The following is a 15,523-nucleotide window of genomic DNA, read 5'->3' as shown; positions in this document are numbered from 1 at the left end:
TGATCTGTGTCAGTGTGCAGTAGGACACGTGATCTGTGTCAGTGTGCAGTAGGATGCATGATCTGTGTCAGTGTGCAGTTGGACACGTGATCTGTGTCAGTGTGCAGTAGGATGCATGATCTGTGTCAGTGTGCAGTAGGACACGTGATCTGTGTCAGTGTGCAGTAGGATACATGATCTGTGTCAGTGTGCAGTAGGACACGTGATCTGTGTCAGCGTGAGTCTTCCTCTGTATTCTGTCTCCACTGCACCACTGCTCTCTGCAGCTCTCACACCAGCACAACCACAACTTTTAGTAAATAAGTGGGTTCATTTCAGACATTTAGCAACGTCAGCACCAAGATGCCTTGTTTTGGTCTCCAACTGTTTCAGCACCAACTTTCTGTTTTCATGATACATGATTTCCTGTTCTGACGGAGAGCTGGTCTCACTGATAAGTGACTGACAGAGAGCTGGTCTCACTGATAAGTGACTGACAGAGAGCGGGTCTCACTGATAAGTGACTGACAGAGAGCTGGTCTCACTGATAAGTGACTGACAGAGAGCTGGTCTCACTGATAAGTGACTGACAGAGAGCTGGTCTCACTGATAAGTGACTGACAGAGAGCTGGTCTCACTGATAAGTGACTGACAGAGAGCTGGTCTCACTGATAAGTGACTGACAGAGAGCTGGTCTCACTGATAAGTGACTGACAGAGAGCTGGTCTCACTGATAAGTGACTGACAGAGAGCTGGTCTCACTGATAAGTGACTGACAGAGAGCGGGTCTCACTGATAAGTGACTGACAGAGAGCGGGTCTCACTGATAAGTGACTGACAGAGAGCGGGTCTCACTGATAAGTGACTGACAGAGAGCTGGTCTCACTGATAAGTGACTGACAGAGAGCTGGTCTCACTGATAAGTGACTGACAGAGAGCTGGTCTCACTGATAAGTGACTGACAGAGAGCTGGTCTCACTGATAAGTGACTGACAGAGAGCTGGTCTCACTGATAAGTGACTGACAGAGAGCGGGTCTCACTGATAAGTGACTGACAGAGAGCTGGTCTCACTGATAAGTGACTGACAGAGAGCTGGTCTCACTGATAAGTGACTGACAGAGAGCTGGTCTCACTGATAAGTGACTGACAGAGAGCTGGTCTCACTGATAAGTGACTGACAGAGAGCGGGTCTCACTGATAAGTGACTGACAGAGAGCGGGTCTCACTGATAAGTGACTGACAGAGAGCGGGTCTCACTGATAAGTGACTGACAGAGAGCGGGTCTCACTGATAAGTGACTGACAGAGAGCGGGTCTCACTGATAAGTGACTGACAGAGAGCTGGTCTCACTGATAAGTGACTGACAGAGAGCGGGTCTCACTGATAAGTGACTGACAGAGAGCAGGTCTCACTGATAAGTGACTGACAGAGAGCTGGTCTCACTGATAAGTGACTGACAGAGAGCGGGTCTCACTGATAAGTGACTGACAGAGAGCGGGTCTCACTGATAAGTGACTGACAGAGAGCGGGTCTCACTGATAAGTGACTGACAGAGAGCGGGTCTCACTGATAAGTGACTGACAGAGAGCGGGTCTCACTGATAAGTGACTGACAGAGAGCGGGTCTCACTGATAAGTGACTGACAGAGAGCTGGTCTCACTGATAAGTGACTGACAGAGAGCGGGTCTCACTGATAAGTGACTGACAGAGAGCTGGTCTCACTGATAAGTGACTGACAGAGAGCGGGTCTCACTGATAAGTGACTGACAGAGAGCTGGTCTCACTGATAAGTGACTGACAGAGAGCTGGTCTCACTGATAAGTGACTGACAGAGAGCTGGTCTCACTGATAAGTGACTGACAGAGAGCTGGTCTCACTGATAAGTGACTGACAGAGAGCTGGTCTCACTGATAAGTGACTGACAGAGAGCTGGTCTCACTGATAAGTGACTGACAGAGAGCTGGTCTCACTGATAAGTGACTGACAGAGAGCGGGTCTCACTGATAAGTGACTGACAGAGAGCGGGTCTCACTGATAAGTGACTGACAGAGAGCGGGTCTCACTGATAAGTGACTGACAGAGAGCTGGTCTCACTGATAAGTGACTGACAGAGAGCTGGTCTCACTGATAAGTGACTGACAGAGAGCTGGTCTCACTGATAAGTGACTGACAGAGAGCTGGTCTCACTGATAAGTGACTGACAGAGAGCGGGTCTCACTGATAAGTGACTGACAGAGAGCTGGTCTCACTGATAAGTGACTGACAGAGAGCTGGTCTCACTGATAAGTGACTGACAGAGAGCTGGTCTCACTGATAAGTGACTGACAGAGAGCTGGTCTCACTGATAAGTGACTGACAGAGAGCTGGTCTCACTGATAAGTGACTGACAGAGAGCGGGTCTCACTGATAAGTGACTGACAGAGAGCTGGTCTCACTGATAAGTGACTGACAGAGAGCTGGTCTCACTGATAAGTGACTGACAGAGAGCTGGTCTCACTGATAAGTGACTGACAGAGAGCTGGTCTCACTGATAAGTGACTGACAGAGAGCGGGTCTCACTGATAAGTGACTGACAGAGAGCGGGTCTCACTGATAAGTGACTGACAGAGAGCGGGTCTCACTGATAAGTGACTGACAGAGAGCGGGTCTCACTGATAAGTGACTGACAGAGAGCGGGTCTCACTGATAAGTGACTGACAGAGAGCTGGTCTCACTGATAAGTGACTGACAGAGAGCGGGTCTCACTGATAAGTGACTGACAGAGAGCAGGTCTCACTGATAAGTGACTGACAGAGAGCTGGTCTCACTGATAAGTGACTGACAGAGAGCGGGTCTCACTGATAAGTGACTGACAGAGAGCGGGTCTCACTGATAAGTGACTGACAGAGAGCTGGTCTCACTGATAAGTGACTGACAGAGAGCGGGTCTCACTGATAAGTGACTGACAGAGAGCGGGTCTCACTGATAAGTGACTGACAGAGAGCGGGTCTCACTGATAAGTGACTGACAGAGAGCGGGTCTCACTGATAAGTGACTGACAGAGAGCGGGTCTCACTGATAAGTGACTGACAGAGAGCGGGTCTCACTGATAAGTGACTGACAGAGAGCTGGTCTCACTGATAAGTGACTGACAGAGAGCTGGTCTCACTGATAAGTGACTGACAGAGAGCGGGTCTCACTGATAAGTGACTGACAGAGAGCTGGTCTCACTGATAAGTGACTGACAGAGAGCTGGTCTCACTGATAAGTGACTGACAGAGAGCTGGTCTCACTGATAAGTGACTGACAGAGAGCTGGTCTCACTGATAAGTGACTGACAGAGAGCTGGTCTCACTGATAAGTGACTGACAGAGAGCGGGTCTCACTGATAAGTGACTGACAGAGAGCTGGTCTCACTGATAAGTGACTGACAGAGAGCTGGTCTCACTGATAAGTGACTGACAGAGAGCTGGTCTCACTGATAAGTGACTGACAGAGAGCTGGTCTCACTGATAAGTGACTGACAGAGAGCGGGTCTCACTGATAAGTGACTGACAGAGAGCGGGTCTCACTGATAAGTGACTGACAGAGAGCGGGTCTCACTGATAAGTGACTGACAGAGAGCGGGTCTCACTGATAAGTGACTGACAGAGAGCGGGTCTCACTGATAAGTGACTGACAGAGAGCTGGTCTCACTGATAAGTGACTGACAGAGAGCGGGTCTCACTGATAAGTGACTGACAGAGAGCAGGTCTCACTGATAAGTGACTGACAGAGAGCTGGTCTCACTGATAAGTGACTGACAGAGAGCGGGTCTCACTGATAAGTGACTGACAGAGAGCAGGTCTCACTGATAAGTGACTGACAGAGAGCTGGTCTCACTGATAAGTGACTGACAGAGAGCGGGTCTCACTGATAAGTGACTGACAGAGAGCGGGTCTCACTGATAAGTGACTGACAGAGAGCGGGTCTCACTGATAAGTGACTGACAGAGAGCGGGTCTCACTGATAAGTGACTGACAGAGAGCGGGTCTCACTGATAAGTGACTGACAGAGAGCGGGTCTCACTGATAAGTGACTGACAGAGAGCTGGTCTCACTGATAAGTGACTGACAGAGAGCGGGTCTCACTGATAAGTGACTGACAGAGAGCTGGTCTCACTGATAAGTGACTGACAGAGAGCGGGTCTCACTGATAAGTGACTGACAGAGAGCTGGTCTCACTGATAAGTGACTGACAGAGAGCTGGTCTCACTGATAAGTGACTGACAGAGAGCTGGTCTCACTGATAAGTGACTGACAGAGAGCTGGTCTCACTGATAAGTGACTGACAGAGAGCGGGTCTCACTGATAAGTGACTGACAGAGAGCTGGTCTCACTGATAAGTGACTGACAGAGAGCTGGTCTCACTGATAAGTGACTGACAGAGAGCTGGTCTCACTGATAAGTGACTGACAGAGAGCGGGTCTCACTGATAAGTGACTGACAGAGAGCGGGTCTCACTGATAAGTGACTGACAGAGAGCGGGTCTCACTGATAAGTGACTGACAGAGAGCTGGTCTCACTGATAAGTGACTGACAGAGAGCTGGTCTCACTGATAAGTGACTGACAGAGAGCTGGTCTCACTGATAAGTGACTGACAGAGAGCTGGTCTCACTGATAAGTGACTGACAGAGAGCGGGTCTCACTGATAAGTGACTGACAGAGAGCTGGTCTCACTGATAAGTGACTGACAGAGAGCGGGTCTCACTGATAAGTGACTGACAGAGAGCTGGTCTCACTGATAAGTGACTGACAGAGAGCTGGTCTCACTGATAAGTGACTGACAGAGAGCGGGTCTCACTGATAAGTGACTGACAGAGAGCTGGTCTCACTGATAAGTGACTGACAGAGAGCTGGTCTCACTGATAAGTGACTGACAGAGAGCTGGTCTCACTGATAAGTGACTGACAGAGAGCGGGTCTCACTGATAAGTGACTGACAGAGAGCGGGTCTCACTGATAAGTGACTGACAGAGAGCGGGTCTCACTGATAAGTGACTGACAGAGAGCTGGTCTCACTGATAAGTGACTGACAGAGAGCTGGTCTCACTGATAAGTGACTGACAGAGAGCTGGTCTCACTGATAAGTGACTGACAGAGAGCTGGTCTCACTGATAAGTGACTGACAGAGAGCGGGTCTCACTGATAAGTGACTGACAGAGAGCTGGTCTCACTGATAAGTGACTGACAGAGAGCTGGTCTCACTGATAAGTGACTGACAGAGAGCTGGTCTCACTGATAAGTGACTGACAGAGAGCTGGTCTCACTGATAAGTGACTGACAGAGAGCGGGTCTCACTGATAAGTGACTGACAGAGAGCGGGTCTCACTGATAAGTGACTGACAGAGAGCGGGTCTCACTGATAAGTGACTGACAGAGAGCGGGTCTCACTGATAAGTGACTGACAGAGAGCTGGTCTCACTGATAAGTGACTGACAGAGAGCTGGTCTCACTGATAAGTGACTGACAGAGAGCGGGTCTCACTGATAAGTGACTGACAGAGAGCAGGTCTCACTGATAAGTGACTGACAGAGAGCTGGTCTCACTGATAAGTGACTGACAGAGAGCGGGTCTCACTGATAAGTGACTGACAGAGAGCGGGTCTCACTGATAAGTGACTGACAGAGAGCGGGTCTCACTGATAAGTGACTGACAGAGAGCGGGTCTCACTGATAAGTGACTGACAGAGAGCGGGTCTCACTGATAAGTGACTGACAGAGAGCGGGTCTCACTGATAAGTGACTGACAGAGAGCGGGTCTCACTGATAATTGACTGACAGAGAGCGGGTCTCACTGATAAGTGACTGACAGAGAGCGGGTCTCACTGATAAGTGACTGACAGAGAGCTGGTCTCACTGATAAGTGACTGACAGAGAGCGGGTCTCACTGATAAGTGACTGACAGAGAGCGGGTCTCACTGATAAGTGACTGACAGAGAGTGGGTCTCACTGATAAGTGACTGACAGAGAGCTGGTCTCACTGATAAGTGACTGACAGAGAGCTGGTCTCACTGATAAGTGACTGACAGAGAGCTGGTCTCACTGATAAGTGACTGACAGAGAGCTGGTCTCACTGATAAGTGACTGACAGAGAGCTGGTCTCACTGATAAGTGACTGACAGAGAGCGGGTCTCACTGATAAGTGACTGACAGAGAGCTGGTCTCACTGATAAGTGACTGACAGAGAGCTGGTCTCACTGATAAGTGACTGACAGAGAGCTGGTCTCACTGATAAGTGACTGACAGAGAGCGGGTCTCACTGATAAGTGACTGACAGAGAGCGGGTCTCACTGATAAGTGACTGACAGAGAGCAGGTCTCACTGATAAGTGACTGACAGAGAGCGGGTCTCACTGATAAGTGACTGACAGAGAGCGGGTCTCACTGATAAGTGACTGACAGAGAGCTGGTCTCACTGATAAGTGACTGACAGAGAGCGGGTCTCACTGATAAGTGACTGACAGAGAGCTGGTCTCTTTGATAATGTGTGTTTGACTTTGAATGTGAATTTGCTCCACCTCAGCTCAGCCAATCAGAGAACTGGCCTGACTCATCTTGGTTGGGTGCCGGCCATTGCTCACTGGTCAGCCAAATGCTCACTATAGATTATTATGACGGCCATGTCATTTTTTAAATACATTTTTTTAACCTATATATATTTGGGTCAATTTTGACCAGCCCACCTCATTAAAAGATGGTCCGGCCCTTCTGGCATTTGCCAGAATTGCCAGACGGACAATTCTCCCACGCACTTTAAGAACGTGCTTCCTGTTGTAAATATGTTTATTTCTCTACTTTATCTATCTCCCTTCAGCGGCGCGTATCGTGTCAAGTTGGACGGAGGTGCGACGCACCGAGAGGCTGGAGGCAATAGGCAAGAGCCCCACGCGAGAACTCATCTGGTCGTGGGCGCAACAGAACAAAACTGTTGGGGACCTTGTGAATGTGCTGGAGGATATGGGTCACTACCGAGCTCTACAGATCTTTACTCCTCAAGGTAAGGGGACTATTAGTAGACCTATATGACGGTGCAGTTTGTGTCCGTTTCGTATAGTATTCTACACGTTGCGACTTCCAGAACTGTAGCTTGTTTTTCACTGAAGCAAACCCTTTGGTTTCACTTCTGTAATGTCATTGTTGCATAAACTTCCTCCATTCGTGTGCAAACACTCAACACTGTCAACAACACGTTTAGTAATCTGTCAGACTGAACATTTTCAGTGTCCTGCTACACTAATGGTTGATAATGTGGGTCGATGTTATTAGTGGTTAATAAAACAGTGAAATGTTGTACTTTCAGAAACACAGTATTCCTTCCCCAACAGTGGACCATCAAGGAGCAGCAGGGATAACCCCTCCCCTCCTCAGTCACCCGCGGTAGGCTACTAGTTATATATCTATTAACCAAACCCCTCCCCTCCTCAGTCATCCGCGGTAGGCTACTTTAACTGGTCATTATATATCTATTAACCAAACCCCTCCCCTCCTCAGTCACCCGCGGTAGGCAACTAGTTATGTCATGATATATCTATTAACCAAACCCCTCCCCTCCTCAGTCACCCGCGGTAGGCTACTAGTTATGTCATGATATATCTATTAATCAAACCCCTCCCCTCCTCAGTCACCCGCGGTAGGCTACTAGTTATGTCATGATATATCTATTAATCAAACCCCTCCCCTCCTCAGTCACCCGCGGTAGGCAACTTTAACTGGTCATTATATATCTATTAATCAAACCCCTCCCCTCCTCAGTCACCCGCGGTAGGCTACTTTAACTGGTCATTATATATCTATTAATCAAACCCCTCCACTCCTCAGTCACCCGCGGTAGGCTACTTTAACTGGTCATTATATATCTATTAATCAAACCCCTCCCCTCCTCAGTCACCCGCGGTAGGCTACTTTAACTGGTCATTATATATCTATTAATCAAACCCCTCCACTCCTCAGTCACCCGCGGTAGGCTACTTTAACTGGTCATTATATATCTATTAATCAAACCCCTCCCCTCATCAGTCACCCGCGGTAGGCTACTTTAACTGGTCATTATATATCTATTAATCAAACCCCTCCCCTCCTCAGTCACCCGCGGTAGGCTACTTTAACTGGTCATTATATATCTATTAATCAAACCCCTCCCCTCATCAGTCACCCGCGGTAGGCTACTTTAACTGGTCATTATATATCTATTAATCAAACCCCTCCCCTCCTCAGTCACCCGCGGTAGGCTACTAGTTATGTCATGATATATCTATTAATCAAACCCCTCCCCTCCTCAGTCACCCGCGGTAGGCTACTTTAACTGGTCATTATATATCTATTAATCAAACCCCTCCCCTCCTCAGTCACCCGCGGTAGGCTACTTTAACTGGTCATTATATATCTATTAATCAAACCCCTCCCCTCATCAGTCATCCGCGGTAGGCTACTTTAACTGGTCATTATATATCTATTAATCAAACCCCTCCCCTCCTCAGTCACCCGCGGTAGGCTACTTTAACTGGTCATTATATATCTATTAATCAAACCCCTCCCCTCATCAGTCACCCGCGGTAGACTACTTTAACTGGTCATTATATATCTATTAATCAAACCCCTCCCCTCCTCAGTCACCCGCGGTAGGCTACTAGTTATGTCATGATATATCTATTAATCAAACCCCTCCCCTCCTCAGTCACCCGCGGTAGGCTACTTTAACTGGTCATTATATATCTATTAATCAAACCCCTCCCCTCCTCAGTCACTCGCGGTAGGCTACTTTAACTGGTCATTATATATCTATTAATCAAACTCCTCCACTCCTCAGTCACTCGTGGTAGGCTACTTTAACTGGTCATTATATATCTATTAATCAAACCCCTCCCCTCCTCAGTCACCCGCGGTAGGCTACTTTAACTGGTCATTATATATCTATTAATCAAACCTCTCCGCTCCTCAGTCACCCGCGGTAGGCTACTTTAACTGGTCATTATATATCTATTAATCAAACCCCTCCCCTCATCAGTCACCCGCGGTAGGCAACTAGTTATGTCATGATATATCTATTAACCAAACCCCTCCACTCCTCAGTCACCCGCGGTAGGCAACTAGTTATGTCATGATATATCTATTAACCAAACCCCTCCCCTCCTCAGTCACCCGTGATAGGCAACTAGTTATGTCATGATATATCTATTAACCAAACCCCTCCCCTCCTCAGTCACCCGCGGTAGGCTACTAGTTATGTCATGATATATCTATTAATCAAACCCCTCCCCTCCTCAGTCACCCGCGGTAGGCAACTAGTTATGTCATGATATATCTATTAATCAAACCCCTCCCCTCCTCAGTCACCCGCGGTAGGCTACTAGTTATGTCATGATATATCTATTAATCAAACCCCTCCCCTCCTCAGTCACCCGCGGTAGGCAACTAGTTATGTCATGATATATCTATTAATCAAACCCCTCCCCTCCTCAGTCACCCGTGGTAGGCAACTAGTCATGTCATGATATATCTATTAACCAAACCCCTCCCCTCCTCAGTCACCCGCGGTAGGCTACTAGTTATGTCATGATATATCTATTAATCAAACCCCTCCCCTCCTCAGTCACCCGCGGTAGGCAACTAGTTATGTCATGATATATCTATTAATCAAACCCCTCCCCTCCTCAGTCACTCGCGGTAGGCAACTAGTTATGTCATGATATATCTATTAATCAAACCCCTCCCCTCCTCAGTCACTCGCGGTAGGCAACTAGTTATGTCATGATATATCTATTAATCAAACCCCTCCCCTCCTCAGTCACTCGCGGTAGGCTACTTTAACTGGTCATTATATATCTATTAATCAAACTCCTCCACTCCTCAGTCACCCGTGGTAGGCAACTAGTTATGTCATGATATATCTATTAACCAAACCCCTCCACTCCTCAGTCACCCGCGGTAGGCAACTAGTTATGTCATGATATATCTATTAATCAAACCTCTCCGCTCCTCAGTCACCCGCGGTAGGCTACTTTAACTGGTCATTATATATCTATTAATCAAACCCCTCCCCTCATCAGTCACCCGCGGTAGGCAACTAGTTATGTCATGATATATCTATTAACCAAACCCCTCCACTCCTCAGTCACCCGCGGTAGGCAACTAGTTATGTCATGATATATCTATTAACCAAACCCCTCCCCTCCTCAGTCACCCGTGATAGGCAACTAGTTATGTCATGATATATCTATTAACCAAACCCCTCCGCTCCTCAGTCACCCGCGGTAGGCAACTAGTTATGTCATGATATATCTATTAACCAAACCCCTCCCCTCCTCAGTCACCCGTGATAGGCAACTAGTTATGTCATGATATATCTATTAATCAAACTCCTCCCCTCATCAGTCACCCGCGGTAGGCAACTAGTTATGTCATGATATATCTATTAACCAAACCCCTCCACTCCTCAGTCACCCGCGGTAGGCAACTAGTTATGTCATGATATATCTATTAATCAAACCTCTCCGCTCCTCAGTCACCCGCGGTAGGCTACTTTAACTGGTCATTATATATCTATTAATCAAACCCCTCCCCTCATCAGTCACCCGCGGTAGGCAACTAGTTATGTCATGATATATCTATTAACCAAACCCCTCCACTCCTCAGTCACCCGCGGTAGGCAACTAGTTATGTCATGATATATCTATTAACCAAACCCCTCCCCTCCTCAGTCACCCGTGATAGGCAACTAGTTATGTCATGATATATCTATTAACCAAACCCCTCCGCTCCTCAGTCACCCGCGGTAGGCAACTAGTTATGTCATGATATATCTATTAACCAAACCCCTCCCCTCCTCAGTCACCCGTGATAGGCAACTAGTTATGTCATGATATATCTATTAATCAAACTCCTCCCCTCCCCAGTCACCCGTGATAGGCTACTACTTATGTCATGATATATCTATTAATCAAACCCCTCCCCTCATCACCCGTGATAGGCTACTACTTATGTCATGATATATCTATTAATCAAACCCCTCCCCTCCTCAGTCACCCGTGATAGGCTACTACTTATGTCATGATATATCTATTAATCAAACCCCTCCCCTCATCACCCGTGATAGGCTACTACTTATGTCATGATATGTCTATTAATCAAACTCCTCCCCTCATCACCCGTGATAGGCTACTACTTATGTCATGATATATCTATTAATCAAACTCCTCCCCTCATCACCCGTGATAGGCTCCTAGTCATGATCAACCTATTATGTTATGTAGTTTGTGTTGAACTTGAAATGAATAATCTCCCTTTTATAGAGACGAGTCATTTTCACCTTAATGAATGTATGAAAGTGTGTCTCAAATGGGTCCCTGTTGTCTATGTAGGCCAGTCCATGTGTCACCCTGTAATTCATCCTTTGTTACACTGTAATAACTGCTGTCTATGTAGGCCAGTCCATGTGTCACCCTGTAATTCATCCTTTGTTACACTGTAATAACTGCTGTCTATGTAGGCCAGTCCATGTGTCACCCTGTAATTCATCCTTTGTTACACTGTAATAACTGCTGTCTATGTAGGCCAGTCCATGTGTCACCCTGTAATTCATCCTTTTATTACACTGTAATAACTGCTGTCTATGTAGGCCAGTCCATGTGTCACCCTGTAATTCATCCTTTGTTACACTGTAATAACTGCTGTCTATGTAGGCCAGTCCATGTGTCACCCTGTAATTCATCCTTTGTTACACTGTAATTACTGCTGTCTGTTGTATGTTCCATGTTGTGTGTGTTTTTGTCCTCATGTCCTGTTTTCTCAGTCACCCCCACCTGCCAGCGAGTCGACCCAACCTGGTTGGAACCAGTCTAATTACCATGTGTCTAGTGAAGGTACTTAACTGAAAGGTCGCTGAGCCGATGATGTGAAAAACTGCCCGTGTGCCCTTGAGCAAGGCACTTAACCCTAATTAGCTGCAGGGGCGCCGTACTACTACCTTGTAAAACGTATTGTAAAACGTATTGTCACATACATCGGATAGGTGCAGACTGACTGCACCTATCCGATGTATGTGACAATGTTATTATTCTTTAAATTTTTTATGATTTTCTGTCCACCTTTTAATATTCCTAATGAGATGAATACATTAGATTGCTGAGTCATTTCATTGTTTCAGTAGGAAGTGTATTCATCGTGCTATGTTAGTACTACTATCACAGGTTCTTATGTTGGGTCATCAAAACGTCACACCTCATCAAAACATCACACCTCATCAAAACATCACACCTCATCAAAACATCGCACCTCATCAAAACATCACACCTCATCAAAACATCACACCTCATCAAAACATCACACCTAATCAAAACATCACACCTCATCAAAACATCACACCTCATCAAAACATCACACCTCTGGTCCCTAGATACAACAGACTGATGTGGTGAGATGGTCCCTAGATACAACAGACTGATGTGTTGAGATGGTCCCTAGATACAACAGACTGATGTGTTGAGATGGTCCCTAGATACAACAGACTGATGTGCTGAGATGGTCCCTAGTTACAACAGACTGATGTGTTGAGATGGTCCCTAGATACAACAGACTGATGTGTTGAGATGGTCCCTAGATACAACAGACTAATGTGTTGAGATGGTCCCTAGATACAACAGACTGATGTGTTGAGATGGTCCCTAGATACAACAGACTGATGTGTTGAGATGGTCCCTAGATACAACAGACTGATGTGTTGAGATGGTCCCTAGATACAACAGACTGATGTGTTGAGATGGTCCCTAGTTACAACAGACTGATGTGCTGAGATGGTCCCTAGATACAACAGACTGATGTGTTGAGATGGTCCCTAGATACAACAGACTGATGTGTTGAGATGGTCCCTAGTTACAACAGACTGATGTGCTGAGATGGTCCCTAGATACAACAGACTGATGTGTTGAGATGGTCCCTAGTTACAACAGACTGATGTGTTGAGATGGTCCCTAGTTACAACAGACTGATGTGTTGAGATGGTCCCTAGTTACAACAGACTGATGTGCTGAGATGGTCCCTAGATACAACAGACTGATGTGTTGAGATGGTCCCTAGTTACAACAGACTGATGTGTTGAGATGGTCCCTAGATACAACAGACTGATGTGTTGAGATGGTCCCTAGATACAACAGACTGATGTGTTGAGATGGTCCCTAGATACAACAGACTGATGTGTTGAGATGGTCCCTAGATACAACAGACTGATGTGCTGAGATGGTCCCTAGATACAACAGACTGATGTGTTGAGATGGTCCCTAGATACAACAGACTGATGTGTTGATATGGTCCCTAGATACAACAGACTGATGTGTTGAGATGGTCCCTAGATCCAACAGACTGATGTGTTGAGATGGTCCCTAGTTACAACAGACTCATAAACAATATTGAGGGCATTATGTGGAACATCCAATGAGAGGAAGCGTCTGACGTATCCAATTCCCTATTTCACTTCCCTTTTTGATTCGTGGTTTCATTGACCACCTGTTTCATAGGGTGCAACCCAAATGGGCACCCTATTCCCTAAATAGTGCCCATGGGTCAAAAGTAGTCCACTATGTAGGGAATAGGGTGCTGTTTGGGACGTAACCATACGGCTCATTGAACCTGTGTAAAAGTACTAGTGAGAATGCTGAGGTTTTTCCTCGTTACTCTGCATATGTTCTAAGTATTCTCACCTTGTTGCTAGGTAGAAACCACAGGCTCAGTGTTTTGACCTTGTTTCTAGGTAGAAACCACAGGCTTAGTGTTTTGACCTTGTTGCTAGGTAGAAACCACAGGCTCAGTGTTTTCACTTTGTTTGCTAGGTAGAAACCACAGGCTTGTGATCACCTACTCCGACGTCATAGAGGGAACTAGACATTTTCACCAGGACATGAAGATCTCTGAGGGCAGCTTCTCTGCTGTCTACAGAGCGGTAAAGGGAAACGAAACCTTCGCTGTCAAGCTCTTCAAGCAGGTACTGACACTCCTACTCCATACCGTGCTCCATTTATAAAAGTCATCTTTTCAAAATGACCCTGGCTTGATGGAGATGAAATATAATAAAGGTGATTATTCAACTAGAGAGATATTTATTTGGTTATGTGCTTTAAAAGGACTGAGGACATACATATACACACATATACATATACATACATACACACCACAGTTCAAGTGTTTTGTTGGTCTTCTTCGTTGGTCTGTTCAGGTGCAGAGGACATACACACCACAGTTCAAGTGTTTTGTTGGTCTTCTTCGTTGGTCTGTACAGGTGCAGAAAGCCTCATGGAGGAAGTTGTGGGACCTATTCAGGAGAGAGATGGAAGTTCATCATCTGTATGTCTAACTACTCCATTCATCCTCCATTTTAGATTGTTTCTGTATGTCTACCTACTCCATTCATCCTCCATTTTAGATTGTTTCTGTATGTCTACCTACTCCATTCATCCTCCATTTTAGATTGTTTCTGTATGTCTACCTACTCCATTCATCCTCCATTTTAGACTGTTTCTGTATGTCTACCTACTCCATTCATCCTCCATTTTAGATTGTTTCTGTATGTCTACCTACTCCATTCATCCTCCATTTTAGATTGTTTCTGTATGTCTACCTACTCCATTCATCCTCCATTTTAGATTGTTTCTGTATGTCTACCTACTCCATTGATCCGCCATTTTAGATTGTTTCTGTATGTCTACCTACTCCATTGATCCTCCATTTTAGATTGTCTCTGTATGTCTACCTACTCCATTGATCCGCCATTTTAGATTGTCTCTGTATGTCTACCTACTCCATTGATCCGCCATTTTAGATTGTTTCTGTATGTCTACCTACTCCATTGATCCGCCATTTTAGATTGTTTCTGTATGTCTACCTACTCCATTCATCCTCCATTTTAGATTGTTTCTGTATGTCTACCTACTCCATTGATCCTCCATTTTAGATTGTCTCTGTATGTCTACCTACTCCATTCATCCTCCATTTTAGATTGTTTCTGTATCTCTACCTACTCCATTGATCCTCCATTTTAGATTGTTTCTGTATGTCTACCTACTCCATTCATCCTCCATTTTAGATTGATTCTGTATGTCTACCTACTCCATTGATCCTCCATTTTAGATTGTTTCTGTATGTCTACCTACTCCATCCTCCATTTTAGATTGTTTCTGTATGTCTACCTACTCCATTGATCCTCCATTTCAGATGGTTTCTGTATGTCTAACTACTCCATTGATCCTCCATTTTAGATTGTTTCTGTATGTCTACCTACTCCATTCGTCCTCCATTTTAGATTGTTTCTGTATGTCTACCTACTCCATTCATCCTCCATTTTAGATTGTTTCTGTATGTCTACCTACTCCATTAATCCTACATTTTAGATTGTTTCTGTATGTCTACCTACTCCATTCATCCTACATTTTAGATTGTTTCTGTATGTCTACCTACTCCATTAATCCTCCATTTTAGATTGTCTCTGTATGTCTACCTGCTCCATTCATCCTCCATTTTAGATTGTTTCTGTATGTCTAC

General features: G+C 45.8%; 1 protein-coding gene across 4 annotated transcripts in view; it reads left to right on the top strand.

Annotated features, from left to right (window-relative positions):
* Window positions 1–15,523, top strand: part of irak3 (interleukin-1 receptor-associated kinase 3) — a 39,904-nt gene that overhangs the window by 4,874 nt on the left and 19,507 nt on the right. For 2 of the 4 annotated variants that reach the window (XM_071331719.1, XM_071331722.1), the window contains exons 2-6: window positions 6,813–6,995; window positions 7,299–7,375; window positions 11,787–11,856; window positions 13,819–13,970; window positions 14,265–14,329. In XM_071331719.1, coding sequence (XP_071187820.1) covers window positions 6,813–6,995; window positions 7,299–7,375; window positions 11,787–11,856; window positions 13,819–13,970; window positions 14,265–14,329 — 547 coding nt within the window. Of the gene's footprint in view, window positions 1–6,812; window positions 6,996–7,298; window positions 7,376–11,786; window positions 11,857–13,818; window positions 13,971–14,264; window positions 14,330–15,523 lie in introns of those variants that run through there. The other 2 variants (XM_071331721.1, XM_071331720.1) reach the window with 2 other exon arrangements.

This window comes from Salvelinus alpinus, chromosome 11 (genome assembly GCF_045679555.1).
Source record: "Salvelinus alpinus chromosome 11, SLU_Salpinus.1, whole genome shotgun sequence".
In the NCBI taxonomy this organism is placed as follows: domain Eukaryota; kingdom Metazoa; phylum Chordata; class Actinopteri; order Salmoniformes; family Salmonidae; genus Salvelinus; species Salvelinus alpinus.
The sequence above is the reverse complement of the archived record's forward strand: the minus strand, read 5'-3'. Positions and strand labels throughout refer to the sequence as shown.